Genomic DNA, 14,111 nt, shown 5'->3' with positions numbered 1-14,111 from the left:
GCAAGTTCAGCTCAATAGACAAAAAATTATGAAAACAATTGCAAAAAAAAAAGAATTTCAACATTTAAAAGCAGAAATGTGAAGATTATAATTATAGAACAGCAGTTTACATTAATGCTACTGTTAAAACGCGTATATTATTTGAGCTGTAAAGTTGTTTAAATTGAAGCTTTTTCAGCTATTTTAGGGTTTACAGCGTTACGTCATGGCAATCACGTTGTACATTTATATAGGCTAAAACTTTACACAGATAAGGTTAGTAAACAATTTTATCAAACTTAAATCATGTCAACGCATGTTGTTTACGTCTTGTGGCTATACTTTTGAAACGTTTTAACGCTTATGGATTGGTCCCCATTCACTTCCATCGTAAGTGCCTCACTTTTACCCAGATTTTAGCTGCTTTTTTAAAGAAAAGGAGGGACAAGTCGAAAATACTTTTTGTGGTAATCAACATTATGCCACAAATGCTGTCAATTGAGCTTAACTTGTATTGAATCCAAAATATTCCTTTAATTCGATTTTTGGCTTTATTTATATTTATTTCACTTACATGACAATATTTATACAGTTGAAGTCAGAAGTTTACATACACTTAGGTTAAAGTCATTAAAACTCATTTTTGAACCACTCCACAGATATCATATTAGCAAACTGTAGTTTTGGCAAGTCGTTTAGGACATCTACTTTGTGCATGACACAAGTAGTTTGTCCAACAGTTGTTTACAGACAGATTGTTTCACTTTTTATTGACTATATCACAATTCTAATGGGTCAGAACTTTACATACACTAAGGTAACTGTGCCTTGGATAAATCCAGAAAATGATGTGAAGCCTTTAGGCAAATTTAAGGCCTACCTTGACATCATGGGAAAATCAAAAGAAATCAGCCAAGACCTCAGAAAAAAAAATTGTGGACCTCCACAAGTCTGGATCATTCTTGGGAGCAATTTCCAAAGGCCTGAAGGTACCACGCACATCTGTAAAAACAATAGTATGCAAGTATAAATGCCATGGGACCACGCAGCCATCATACCGCTCAGGAAGGAGACACATTCTGTCTCCTAGAGATGAATGTAGTTTGGTGCGAAAAGTGAAAATCAGTCCCAGAACGACAGCAAAGGACCTTGTGAAGATGCTGGAGGAAACAGATAGACAAGTATCTATATCCACAGTAAAACGAGTCCTATATCGACATTACCTGAAAGGCTGCACAGCAAGGAAGAACCACTGCTCCAAAACTGCCATTAAAAAGCCAGACTATAGTTTTCAAGTGCACATTGGGACTAAGATTTGCCATTGTTATGTTTGGAGGAAAAAGCAAGGTGTTCTTCGGCTTGCAAGCTGAAGAACACCACCCAACTGTGAAGCATGGGGGTGGCAGCATCATATTGTGGGGGTGCTTTGCTGCAGGAGGGACTGGTGCATTTCACAAAATAGATGGCATCATGAGGAAGGAAAATTATGTGGAATATTGAAGCAACATCTCAAGATATCAGCCAGGAAGTTAAAGTTCGGTCGCAAATGGGTCTTCCAATTGGACAATGACCCCAAGCATGCCTCCAAAATGGCTTATGGACAACATAGTCAAGGTATTGGAGTGGCCATCATAAAGCCCTGACCTCAAGCCGATAGAAAATTTGTGGGCAGAACTGAAAAAGAGTGTGCGGCAAGGAGGCCTACAAACCTGATTAAATGTCAGATTAAATGTCAGGAATTAAGCAAAACTGAGTTTAAATGTATTTGGCTAAGGTGTATGTAAACTTCTGACTTCAACTGTATAAATATAAAATACAGTTCTAGTCAGAAGTTTACATACATCTTGATGAATACATACAATTTTGGCTCGCACACGCTTTTTCAGTTCTGCCCACAAATTTTCTATCAGACTGAGGTCAGAGCTTTGTGATGGCCTCTCCAGTACCTTGACTTTGTTGTCCTTACAACTTTGGAAGTATGCTTGGGGTCATTGTCCAATTGGAAGACCCATTTGCAACCGAGCTTTAACTTCCTGGCTGATGTCTTGAGATGTTGCTTCAATGTATATTCACATAATTTTCCTTCCACATGACTCCATCTATTTTGTGAAGTGCATCAGTCCCTCCTGCAGCAAAGCACCCCCACAACATGATGCTGCCACCCCCATGCTTCATGGTTGGGATGGTGTTCTTAGGCTTGCAAGCCTCACCCTTTTTCCTCCAAACATAACGATTGTCATTATGGCCAAACAGTTCATCAGACCAGAGGACATTTCTCCAAAAAGTAAGATCTTTGACCCCATGTGCACTTGCAAACTGTAGTCTGGCTTTTTTATGGTGGTTTTGGAGCAGTGGCTTCTTCCTTGCTGAGCAGCCTTTCAGGTTATGTCGATATAGGACTTGTTTTACTGTGGATATAGATACTTGTCTACCTGTTTCCTCCAGAATCTTCACAAGGTCTTTTGCCGTTGTTCTGGGATTGATTTGCACTTTTCGCACCAAACTACGATGCGTCACCTTCCTAAGCGGTATGATGGCTGCATGGTCCTATGTTGTTTATACTTGCATACTATTGTTTGTACAGATGCATGTGGTACCTTCAGATGTTTGGAAATTGCTCCCAAGGATGAACCAGACCTGTGGAGGTCCACAATTTGTTTTCTGAGGTCTTGGCTTCATTCAATTCATGAAAATGGAAAGTGTTTGGAGGGCTATACTGATATATGTGTTTGCGCACTTTGTAGGTGAGTAAATGTTTTCTCAACCAAGTGGTCACAAACTTAAGGTGCAAAAACACTATCTTGCCCAGCTCTTGTCCCAAGGGCTGTGTTGCAGTAACTGTGAGATTTTAGGTCAAAACCCAATTACACAAATGCTAAAAGGCAACTGGATTAAGTTAGAAGCAAAAAAGTTGTAAATTCATTAGATATTTGTACTACCCTAAAGTCTAAAGTCTACCCTACAATATTTTCATTAGTACTACCCACAAACAGTGTGTTTGTAATATTTACTGTTAATGGAAACCTCAACGGAATTTAATGTAGTCACGGTGGATACTCTTCGTTTGTCTGTTACAGTGTAAGACAGACATGTGCCTAAATATTGTGATGTACCAAGAACAGCTGGAGGACATATATCGTGACATATCAAGGTTCGGCAGCGGGGAGTGTGTGGGGTATACATGTGCTCCGGGCTACACGTATATGGGGGGCAATCCAGTATCGGCTTGTAGGGATGGAAATTGGACACCCCTGAGGATGAAATGTGAAAGTTTGTACAGTATATATCTACGACCATCCATCCAAATGTGAAAAATTCAAAGGTCTCTTTTTTCCCAAAAAATGTATGTACATTTTCCCAGAGACAGTGTGCAGTCCACTGAGTGACATACAAAACGGACAATATATTTCCAAGAAGGACCATCATTTGGTGATAAAGCCACTGCTGTGTGTAATAAAGGGTATGGAAATCCTGATTAGAATTCTGTTTTAAATTAAATGCTCTTTGAGTGTGCTAAAGTTTACAAATGTAGCTGATCCTAGACCTGTTTTATATCATTTCTCAATTCATCTAAGCTTAGGATTTAGGAAGACAACACTACATTTATTTAATAGCCTACCAAAAATGTTACTTTAATATTAAAATGAATAACACAGATGAACATTTCGGTCAATGACGTGACACTCTTTGTAATTATTCCAGAAATACATAACAAATGCAATTCACATACAACAATTACTTAAAGGAATATTCTGGGTTCAATACAAGTTAAAATTAATTGACAGAATTTGTGGAATAATGTTGATTACCGCAAAAATGTATTTAGACTCATTCCTCCTTTTCTTTAAACAAAAGCAAAAAAATGAGGTTGCAGTAAGGCGCTTACAGTGGAAGTGAATGGTGGCAAATTTTTTAACATTAAAATGCTCACATTTTCAAAAGTATAACCACAAGACACAAAGGATATGTGTGTAAAAATTATTTTAAAATCACTTATAAACCTTTTCTGTTTAAAGTTATAGCCAATTTTACAACTTCGTTACCATGACGATGTAATGTCAACAAACACTGAAACCTTAAAATGACTGAAAAAATGACAAATTAAACAACTTTACAGCTCAAATAATACACAAGTTTTAACAGAAGAATTAATGCAAGTGCTTTTATAAAATTATAAGCTATACATTTCTGTGTTTGAACCCTCCAAAAATTGTCCACATTCACTTTTATTATAAGGACCACACTGTAACCTCGATTTTTGCTTTTTTTAAAGAAAAGGAGGAAACAGTCGAAATACATTTTTTTTTTTTTGGTAATCAACATTATGGCACAAATACTGTCGATTTCGTTTAACTTGTACTGAAGCCGGAACATTACTTTAAATACACCTTCTATAATGAATATTAAAGCTACACTATATGTAACTTTTGACCCTCTAGCGGTTGAAGCATTAAACTGCAACAGACTTGCGAAGGAACACTTTACGTGAGTTGTGATTAGGCACTGCTCTTCTGGCGGATGAATATCATGGTTTGAGGACTCGGAGATGACCTGCAGAGCGGAGTCATAACGAATTATGTCCCAGATAGCACACAGACATCTCTGAGATTAGATTTTCTTATCTAGAAAGCATAACAATCTAAATAGCATCTGCTAATAACATTCTAAATCATAAACGTCTCAAAGACATCTGCTGAATGTCTTATTGACATCCGAGAGGAAACTTCTTATAGACATATTGAAGATCAGCAAACAACGCAATAAATATGTCTTCCAGATGTAAACACACATCAAATAGACGTCTGGGTGATGTACGTGTGCTATCAGGGGTTCATGTTGATAATGTGTTATTCACTAAAGTGTATAACTGATATATTATTACTTGGAAGATAACCAACACCCAACTATATTTTAATATTATTATTAAAAACATTTTATCCACTACAAAATACACATTAATAACACCTCGTTTTAAGAGGTGAAACTCGTGTAATGGCTGATAAGAGTCCAATTGAAGACACGCTATTTTTAAATTACAATCTACAGCCTCAGTTGACAATGCAAGTGAATCATCATACTACAATATGCATTGCAAACAATAAAAGACTGTAATATAAAAATGCAAAATGAGGATTTAATAATGATGAAATACTTTATTAAACATGAAAATGATATGCAAAAATATGCAATAACAATTACAATAATACATTTTTAATTGTTTATTTGGAAGTAAAGTTACAACAGAGATGGTTACATGCTAAACAAATTAATAAGGATTACTGTGCTATGAAATCGGTTCATTATAGATAGCTTGAAATGAGCATAAATTCATGGGGAACCACCATGTACCTATTGTATCTTTTTAGATCTGTTCAAAGACCCGCTAAAAAGGATAAAATGGCAAGTGTCCGTACAATGATTTATTGCTCCAAAAATACTTTATTGGCTTACACTTGCTTGCAATGTTTAAACCATTCGATCTTCCTCAGGCAAAAAAATAATATAAAACAAATTCTACTAAAAGGACAATGTGAAGTGACAACAACAGTGCATTTCTGTGACTGAAGTAAAAGAAAAAAATACTCTAAGAAAACAGCGGCACACACATTTAGAGACACACAATTTGGGAATCTCGAAACTGCAGCAATGTTATAATGCTATATATTTGCTGAAACCACAAGTTCTTTCTTTCTTCATGTCCGATTTGTCTATTCTAAATATTCAAGTCCAGAATTATTTAAAACTGCAACAGTTCTTGGTTCATGATAATGTATAGTCTATGATACACATTGAGTTTTGATTTTAGTGTTATTTTTATATAAATGAATAAATATTGCCACATTTTAGAATTATTTTTATTGTTTGGGCCAATTTGCGTTCGACATCACCCAGCCCAAAGAAAGATATGTCAACCCAACTGTCCACTCATGTTTAGATTTTGATAGTTAACGACTACTGGATGTTCTGAACGGCAACTCGGTCAAGACATTAAAATTGCCACATTTATGGAATTTTTTTTTAATAATCACCACACATGTGAACTCGAAAGCTTGAAGGTGAAATTAAGCCATTGTGAAGACACGCACTCCACATGCTGCTCTATCTCTTTCTGGTTCCTCAGTGGTGAAATGTCTTGTCATTGACGTCGCCAATGGTCAGGTAGCCCCAAAAGGTGATGTGTTTAACACCGTTGTTCAGATCACCTGCTCTCCTGGATTCAAGCTTAATGGAGCACAGCAACTCCGCTGTGAAGATGGTTCCTGGACACCAAATGTTCCCACCTGTGAGCCAGGTAGGTGATCGTCAGGTGTGCTAGAGTTTTGAGGTATAAAACTTGTTCATACCGCACATATAAATGGTGTATATTAACAGGTTAACTACTCTGTCGTAGGTTGAGAAAAAAAATAAGGTACTAGTAAAAAATAAGTTCGAACCAGTCTGGCCATTCTGTTGACCTCTCTCATCAACAAGGCATTTCTGTCCACAGAACTGCCCCTCACTGGATGTTTTTTGTATTTGGCACCATTCTGAGTTAATTCTAGAGACTGTTGTGTATGAAAATCCCAGGAGATTAGCAGTTACAGAAATACTCAAACCAGCCTATCTGACCACAGTTTGGGAGCTACACCCTATCCAAGGCCTGAACTTCCTGACTGGGTTCTCCAATCTTTTGATGCTTCAGCCTTGAAACTGCCCAGTTTACAACCTCCTCCGCCTTCCAAACTTAGCCTGTTTGGACATGGGCTTGACCAGCCTGGTCTTTTCCTGCTTGTAGCCCAGGGTGAAGGACTTTAGCAGCAGCTGTTAGGCATGTCTTCCAAACCATGTTACATCTTTTAGACAATGTGGCAAGCTCAACCATGTCCTGATGTAACTGTTGGCCTTGGCATCTCTTGGCAGTTCTTCCGGCCTTTTCAAGAGTCTGTTTGTCCATGCAGCAGTCTGGAGGATTCTTGTAACATCATCAATTTATAGCGGTGCAAAGCTGGCAATTTCACCCCAGACTGCACAGATTCCTGGGCCATCTGTCTTGCACCAATTAGAACGACCTCAAATTCAGCTGTAAACGGGATGGGAGAGATGGAACATCCCATTGCTATTCCTTTTCCAGTTGCTGCCAACTTGTTGTTTGTGTTGTGTGAGATCTTCAAGTCAGCATGGCAATGGTCTACTAAGCTCCTAATACACACTGATACATGGAGAAACTTCAGTGTATAGTTGGCGAGCTGGTGTGGAACCAATCTATAGGCATTTGTCATGTCAAGCCAGACTACATGGAGGTCTTGTCTCTTTTGGCAGATTGAGTGTGCTCCCTCATTATTGACACTGTATCTTCTCCCATATTATTGATGCATGCTCCACACACCCAGGAAACCTGGGACACCTGCCTTCTGAGTGCAAAATAATGAGAGCAAACTCAAATGAGGGGAGTGGTGGTGGCGTAGTAGGCTAAAGCATATAACTGGTAATCAGAAGGTTGTGGTTCAATCCCCACAGCCACCACCATTTTGTCCTTGAGCAAGGCACTTAACTCCAGGTTGCTCTGGGGCGATTGCCCCTGTAATAAGTGCACTGTAAGTCACTTTGGATGAAAAGCATCTGCCAAATGCATAAATGTAAATGGCTTTACACCATCTGTGCTATTCCAGATGAGAACTTAATGTTGTTGTTGTTTTTAATCAACAAATGACTCTAAAGAACAAAGGGTATTAATAGACAATATTCTGGGTTGTGTGGATCTCATCTTTTGGACACACACTGGGCCGGCCTAATTCATGAAAATGTAGTAAATATACGAAAGAATTGGGAGTAAGTTGTTAGTACAACTTGTGAATGTTAGTGAATTCCTAACATTCGTAAATAGAGCACGCATGCACGTTCATTCACAATTATCATAATATACGCCCATGAAAACGACATTACAGTGATCACCAGAGGTTCTTTTTTTAATTAAAAAGACCAAGAAGTCAATAAAAATGGTTTGACATGAAGCTTTAGTGTAAAAATGTTCAGTTCATGCCAACAGAAGGATGTCTACCACCTTCTCTGGTTCAGTTGAGCACATCGCCAGCATCTTTGGAGAAACTTCTCCAGTAAATCCAGGAGTGTACAGTGATATACTTCCCTTGCAACAGGAACAGTCTTCAAAGGAATTGATAGAATGCCAGATAAAGGTATTTGACCGAAACTCTGTAAGATATTACAGATTTAAAAGCTATACAACAGTGTGCAGGCTACCCCCCCCACCCCCAATGATGCCCGCAATGTGTTTATAAATGGTTTTACCACTGACCATACGTCAACTGAATGCGATTTACAGATGCCTATACTAAATGATCAAATCGAAATAATAGAGCTTATATCAAATAAAAACAATGTCCAGCCAGTTACGTTGGAGGGCATTATTTTATTTTTTAGAAAATCAAATGCAAGCACATGTCAAGAACTTCTGCTGGAAATAAGCAGAGTTGGGAAAAAACTATACTTTGAAAAAATAAAAGCAAGCAGCAAAGAAATGTTTCTAAATAAAAGTTTTTTTCTTTTATTTATTATTTGTTGTTTTTTAAGCTTAATTTCACTCATTTACTTTTTTAATTTTACTTCTACCAAAGTGTAGTCATGGCAGTTTGTCTGAAAGACAAACCTCTACATGGCATCGAGACTTCTGGCATTCGGCCCTGACCATTGCCCACGAACAGAGCCACGCAAGCAACTCAGACTATCGGATACAACTTCGCTGCAAAGCATTCGCCTTCACCAAAACAGTTGTTCCATCCAAATCTTATCATTCAACAGAAGCTGCCACAGCACCTCATTTGTTTTCACAGTAGTGACTGCTACCACGTTAAGTGTAAAATTTTTACTCTTTCTTTATATGCTCCATTCACCGAAGCAGTTTATAGTGTGAAGTTGCTTCCGCAAACTGGCTGCTGTTCGGCACTGTATACATGTGAAACAGCCCCCTACGACTGCTCATAGGTTCTCTTATCTAAACTTTCCACCCGGAGTGGTCCATCGAGTAGGCCGCCTCCGCGAATGGACGGTGCCCCGGCTCATGCCTCTCAAATTCTATCCCAGCTCCAATTGAACATGAAGGGAACAAAGTTTAACTATTTGATTCAATCATCATTCCAATACTCCCCAGCATTTCAATCAGGTTCTCCTGCACAGCTGATTCCTGTCAGCCTCATTACCTCGCCGCGTAGCCTGTTTAAGGTGCGATCCATTCAGCAATTCTGTTTGTCTTCTTCTAACATGAATATCACGATCGTTCTCCCTTCAAAATGCCATCCGAAGCACGATTTATCCCATTCGTAACACAGGTGCAATCATGCAATGGCAAATTCCTTTCAATCGACCGATAATCTAATTACAACTTCTTTTCAAACCAACTCAGACATTTTAACGTGAGCTCGCTGCAGCACAGCACTCTCTCTGACCATTACACAGCACACTGCAGTTTTACACAGCCTCTGTCCAAGCAACATGATCATGCGGCGCATCCCAACTCATTCACAATCATTCCACAAACTCGCCTTGCCTCCTCTCCGCATTCAAGCTCGAAGCAAGTGCTGCTACAAACTTCCACTCATCTCTACACTATAACATGACTTTCCCTCCTTCCGTCAGGACAAATGCTTCATGCAGGTAAATCAATCTATATTTTACAGACAGTCTTCTCTACTTTTGCCCAAGTCATTGGATTACAAACTTTTATTTACAAGCCATACAACTTGACCATACAACTTAATTGCTGTATGATTTTTTTTTACGCTCCAGCCAAGCTTAAAGTAACAGGTTTTAATTGACACTGAATGACTCAGCAGGGCACCTTGCTTTATACTCCAATATTTTGGATTCCGTAGAATTATTACAAGTCATCAGTATAAACAAGTCGTTTTATTCACCACACTACCGCAAACGGTGCTCTTATAGTATCCATTAAATCCAACTCTCAGGCACAAACTCCCACTATTTGATATGTCCTCGTCAAAACGAGACGAGTCACCCCGTGCCATTTATACAGAGTCATGAAATGACTCGCATTATATTTGAAAACAAATCTACAAAGCTCCAAACTATACACTTAATTATTTCTAATTTCATGACAAACCAACTTTAATTTATGACGTTCGTATGCTCACGCAAGCATGTTTCCTGACATCATTTCACATGTTCCTGACATTTAATCAAGCAAACAATTATGTTCAGGCAGATGCTACGTTTTCCACGTTACCATGTTTTCTATTAGCTCAACATATCCCTCAGCACAAATGCGCTGCCAAGGTGCCACAACTGCAGCATATTTTGAGCAGTACAACTAAACTTCCCACTACACCGCAAACAGCGCATTCTCTATCCAAGTGCTGCAACTGGTCACGTGCCACATCCGCAGCATGTCTTTCAGACCATGCGTCTCAGCCTCCATTGCTCTGTAACCCATATTATGCCACTCATACCAAACAAACCATCACCCACCTAGCAACTGACAACAATCTGGCTGTTTCAGGTCTTCCCTAAACAGCTCACAATAAGCCTGCATCTTCACACCAATCAATTTCATTCGAACATAGCCTACCATATGCCCTCATGTCGAATGCCGTGCTCAAAACCTTTGTACACCAGAGTGGGTTTTTGCTTATTTGCAGTGTAAACTTTTCACATGAAAGCAAGGGCTCTTCCTGTTAAATGCTGCGCTTGAGGATTCATCCCATTCATCCTACCATCATACGCCATGCGGGTCACGCCTGCATAACCAGCCACTTGTAGCTTCAAGCGAGCTCAGTAAATTCAGTATAAACATTCTCACACGAATCCTTTGCTCTCCCACTGAACGGTATGCAATCCCGCACCTGAGGATTCAGCCCGATCATATCACAAATGCCATGCAAGCAGGTATCCTGACATTGCCTCACATACGTTCCAGATTCCTTAGTTTTTTCCCACGCAACCTATTCTCTCTGCTAACATCCATCCCTCTCCCTCTTCCTATCCATGGGCCACTACAGCGGATTCCCATGTGAGGCTGCCTCCGCTGGTGAACCCCGCTCCAGACCCATTCCCCTCTTCACTTTATCCCCCTCCCTTCTACCATTCTAATCTCTCCTACTCCGGATCCATTCCCTCCGCTAGGCTGCCTTATGCAAGCGAACTTTGTCCCAAATCCCTCCTCAGCTAACCATAATTAAAGCAGAAACATTCCATGCTCAAAAACCATTTTGCTGACTCTTTCTCATTTTCCTTCAGAGATCCAGAGCCTTGGCCCTAGAAGCAAACCCGACACCAACCCCAGTTCCTCCCCGTTAAGAACTGAAATTCCTTTAAATCACCCTCCCAGACTTCTTCTCCATGCCCCCCAGGGCTCCATTCTTCAAGCCATTTCCCCCCGAACCCTACAAACATATCGGACAGCTCAGAAATGCTTCAAAGATTTTCACCTAAATTACAATCTCCCATTTCTAGATTTTTCTCTCCTCCCCGTATCCTCCTTCACCTCACACCCCAACAAACCTAAAACTACTTACTATCAATCTGCTTACTTGCCTAAACACTCTTTGTCAGGGCCACATTTCTCTAAATACCTCAAATAAAACACTAGATGCCATGTTCATCCTTGCCTTCTTTAACTTCCTCCGTTGCTCTGAACTCACCACCACGACAAAATTCGACCCAAGAACCCATCCCACTATTTCGGACCACCACACTCTAGACAACACAATCAGATCCGTCCTGCTCAATTCCGGCATCTCAGATAAACTATACTCAAACCCACAAAGGCCTGCCCGAACACCAAACACGATTACAGGACCACTGGCCATCCGACGCATATCTCAGCATCATCCGCACCGACCGTCTTCATATCAGGAAGGCCCATCAAGCCCTGATTAACTAGTCACAAGTTCTCATCTGGGGTCAGGGAGATGCTTGCTTCATCCTTGAATTTCCAACAGGCTGGCCCAACTGTTCGGATGCAGCAGGGGTACACCCCGGCCAGCCCAGAAGCCCCCCATCCCACAACGCAGGATGGGCTCGCCTAAAGCACTCAAGAGCCACTGCAGGGGTACTCCCACTTGAATGCCGTGCAAGCAAACTCATGTTTACTAGTATCGCTGACTCCCCCTCTCAAAGCACAGTGAGGACTCCCCCGTTTGAATGCAGTGAGGGGCCCCTCATTGCCAGGAGGAGAGGCTGAGGTCATCCCGAGCACCTAAGATCCACTTCTATACTCGGGGTGACCTACCATAACGGCTAGGATTCACGCCTCCACTCAGGTGGGCCTGGCTCCCATTCAAAACACAGTGGGGGTTCGGAAGGCTCTCCCGGTTGAATGCAGCGAGAGCCCCGGTTCGATTGCAGATTGGGCTCGCCTGCTCGAGCCAAGCAGTGTTCCGTCCCTCGGGGTTCGCCTGCTCACTGCACAGGCCCATTTGATACCCAAGAGGTATCAAATACTTCATCTCATCTCAAATACAACACTCCATAGACAACAGCTCGCTGTCCCGTTTTCTGCCATCTTTTGGGGGGTAGTTGTGCTCAGGTCAAGCCTCGAGCCTCAAGCCCTTCACTCAGGACAGCGAGCCACAAACGTTTACACTATCCTCTAAGCAGGATTACATTAACTTGCAAACTACTGAAACAGATTTGTATCAAAATATCTGACTTTAAATGTAGGCTACTGTAACAAGTGTAGCTGGATAACTTTAGTAGCTTTATAAAGTAAATGTATTATCAAAGTGTTTTTTATATATATATATATATATATATATATATATATATATATATATATATATATATATATATATATAGGGTTCTCACGGATCCTTAAAGTCTTAAATTTTGGAAAACTGCATTTAAGAAATTTTAAGTCATTAAAAAGTCATAAATATCTTAAATGTTACAACAAAAGCCTTAATTATCATTTAAAGAGGTCTTAAATTTGGGGATGGAAAGATGGGAATCGTGTAATAACCTAATGTGATTATCAAACTTCAAAAGAATACTGTGATGAGGAGGAGGGTGTGGCTGGGCCGTGAGGATGCACAACTCGTGAGGAGTTGTCCTAATCAGCTGGGAGGGGGATAAAAACGAGCTGGGGGGCACCAGTAGAGAGAGAGAGAGAGACACGCGGTTGACTGTTCTGCTGGTTCCCACCTCCTCCTTGCCCATTAAGAACCCTGTGACACTGGTGCCGAAACACGGGAAATGGAGGAGCCATTATTGTCCGCCAGGGGTTGGAAGACTCGCTGACAGACCAGACGGGATAGCCTTCATTGCCTTCGCGCATCGATGAGCCTTGGGCGCCCAACACCCTGTCGCCGAGTTGTGGTTTGTCTCTCCTCTGTCCACTGTTGGTAGGTACTCGCAATTGTGCATCATACGTTAGAATGAGAACCCAAATATTTCTGGGCTTAAGATACAAGAACTAAATCAATGCAGAACATTTTATCTCAAAAGGAATACAAGGTGGCCCCCCCATGTACTAAAAGCCCTATGTGGCCCCTGTACCAAAACACTTTGCCCACCCCTGCTCTATGTTTCCTCTATTGTGTGGGACATGACATGCTAAGTGACAGATTTCTGTTTTTTTATTGGTTTTTGCATTCTTTGCATTGTTTTCTCTCTACATTAAGGGCAATTTAGACCCTACACAAACTGATTTCAATGTAATTGTTTCATATGTTACGATTTAAAATGGTGATCAGTGTATTGAACTTTCATCTCTGTAATCATGTCTCCCTGTTATTTTTTGGAAGCAGATACAGTACATGTAGTGTTTATCATAGATAAGGCTAAGCTATATATTTGATTTCTGACAAACAACAATAAAAGGGAATGTGAATTTATGCTACATATTTAAATTGCAGCATACAGTGTTTATTATAAGCAGGCATAGCTTTTGCAACTTAATACTCACTACACATGAGTACTTTTAAATGAGCCACTCTTTTACTCTTGAGTAGTGTTTAGGACAGGTACTTTTACTCTATTCACACTACATTTTTTGGGAAGTAACAGTTCTTGAGAATGTGTTTCTTTCTTAACTAATTTCACCACACTTTTGAAGGGATGATTCACCTAAAAATGAAAACTTCTCTCATTTACTCACCCTCATGCCATCCCAGATGTGTTTG

General features: G+C 40.2%; 1 protein-coding gene across 1 annotated transcript in view; it reads left to right on the top strand.

Moving 5' to 3' along the window:
* Positions 1-14,111, top strand: part of LOC127420194 (sushi, von Willebrand factor type A, EGF and pentraxin domain-containing protein 1-like) — a 34,374-nt gene that overhangs the window by 1,061 nt on the left and 19,202 nt on the right. Inside the window, exon 2 of the mRNA XM_051662247.1 lies at positions 6,101-6,271. Within this exon, the coding sequence (XP_051518207.1) occupies positions 6,101-6,271 (171 nt within the window). The remainder of the gene's footprint in view (positions 1-6,100; positions 6,272-14,111) is intronic.

This window comes from Myxocyprinus asiaticus, chromosome 29, assembly GCF_019703515.2.
Source record: "Myxocyprinus asiaticus isolate MX2 ecotype Aquarium Trade chromosome 29, UBuf_Myxa_2, whole genome shotgun sequence".
Taxonomy (NCBI): Eukaryota; Metazoa; Chordata; class Actinopteri; order Cypriniformes; family Catostomidae; genus Myxocyprinus; species Myxocyprinus asiaticus.
The sequence above is the reverse complement of the archived record's forward strand: the minus strand, read 5'-3'. Positions and strand labels throughout refer to the sequence as shown.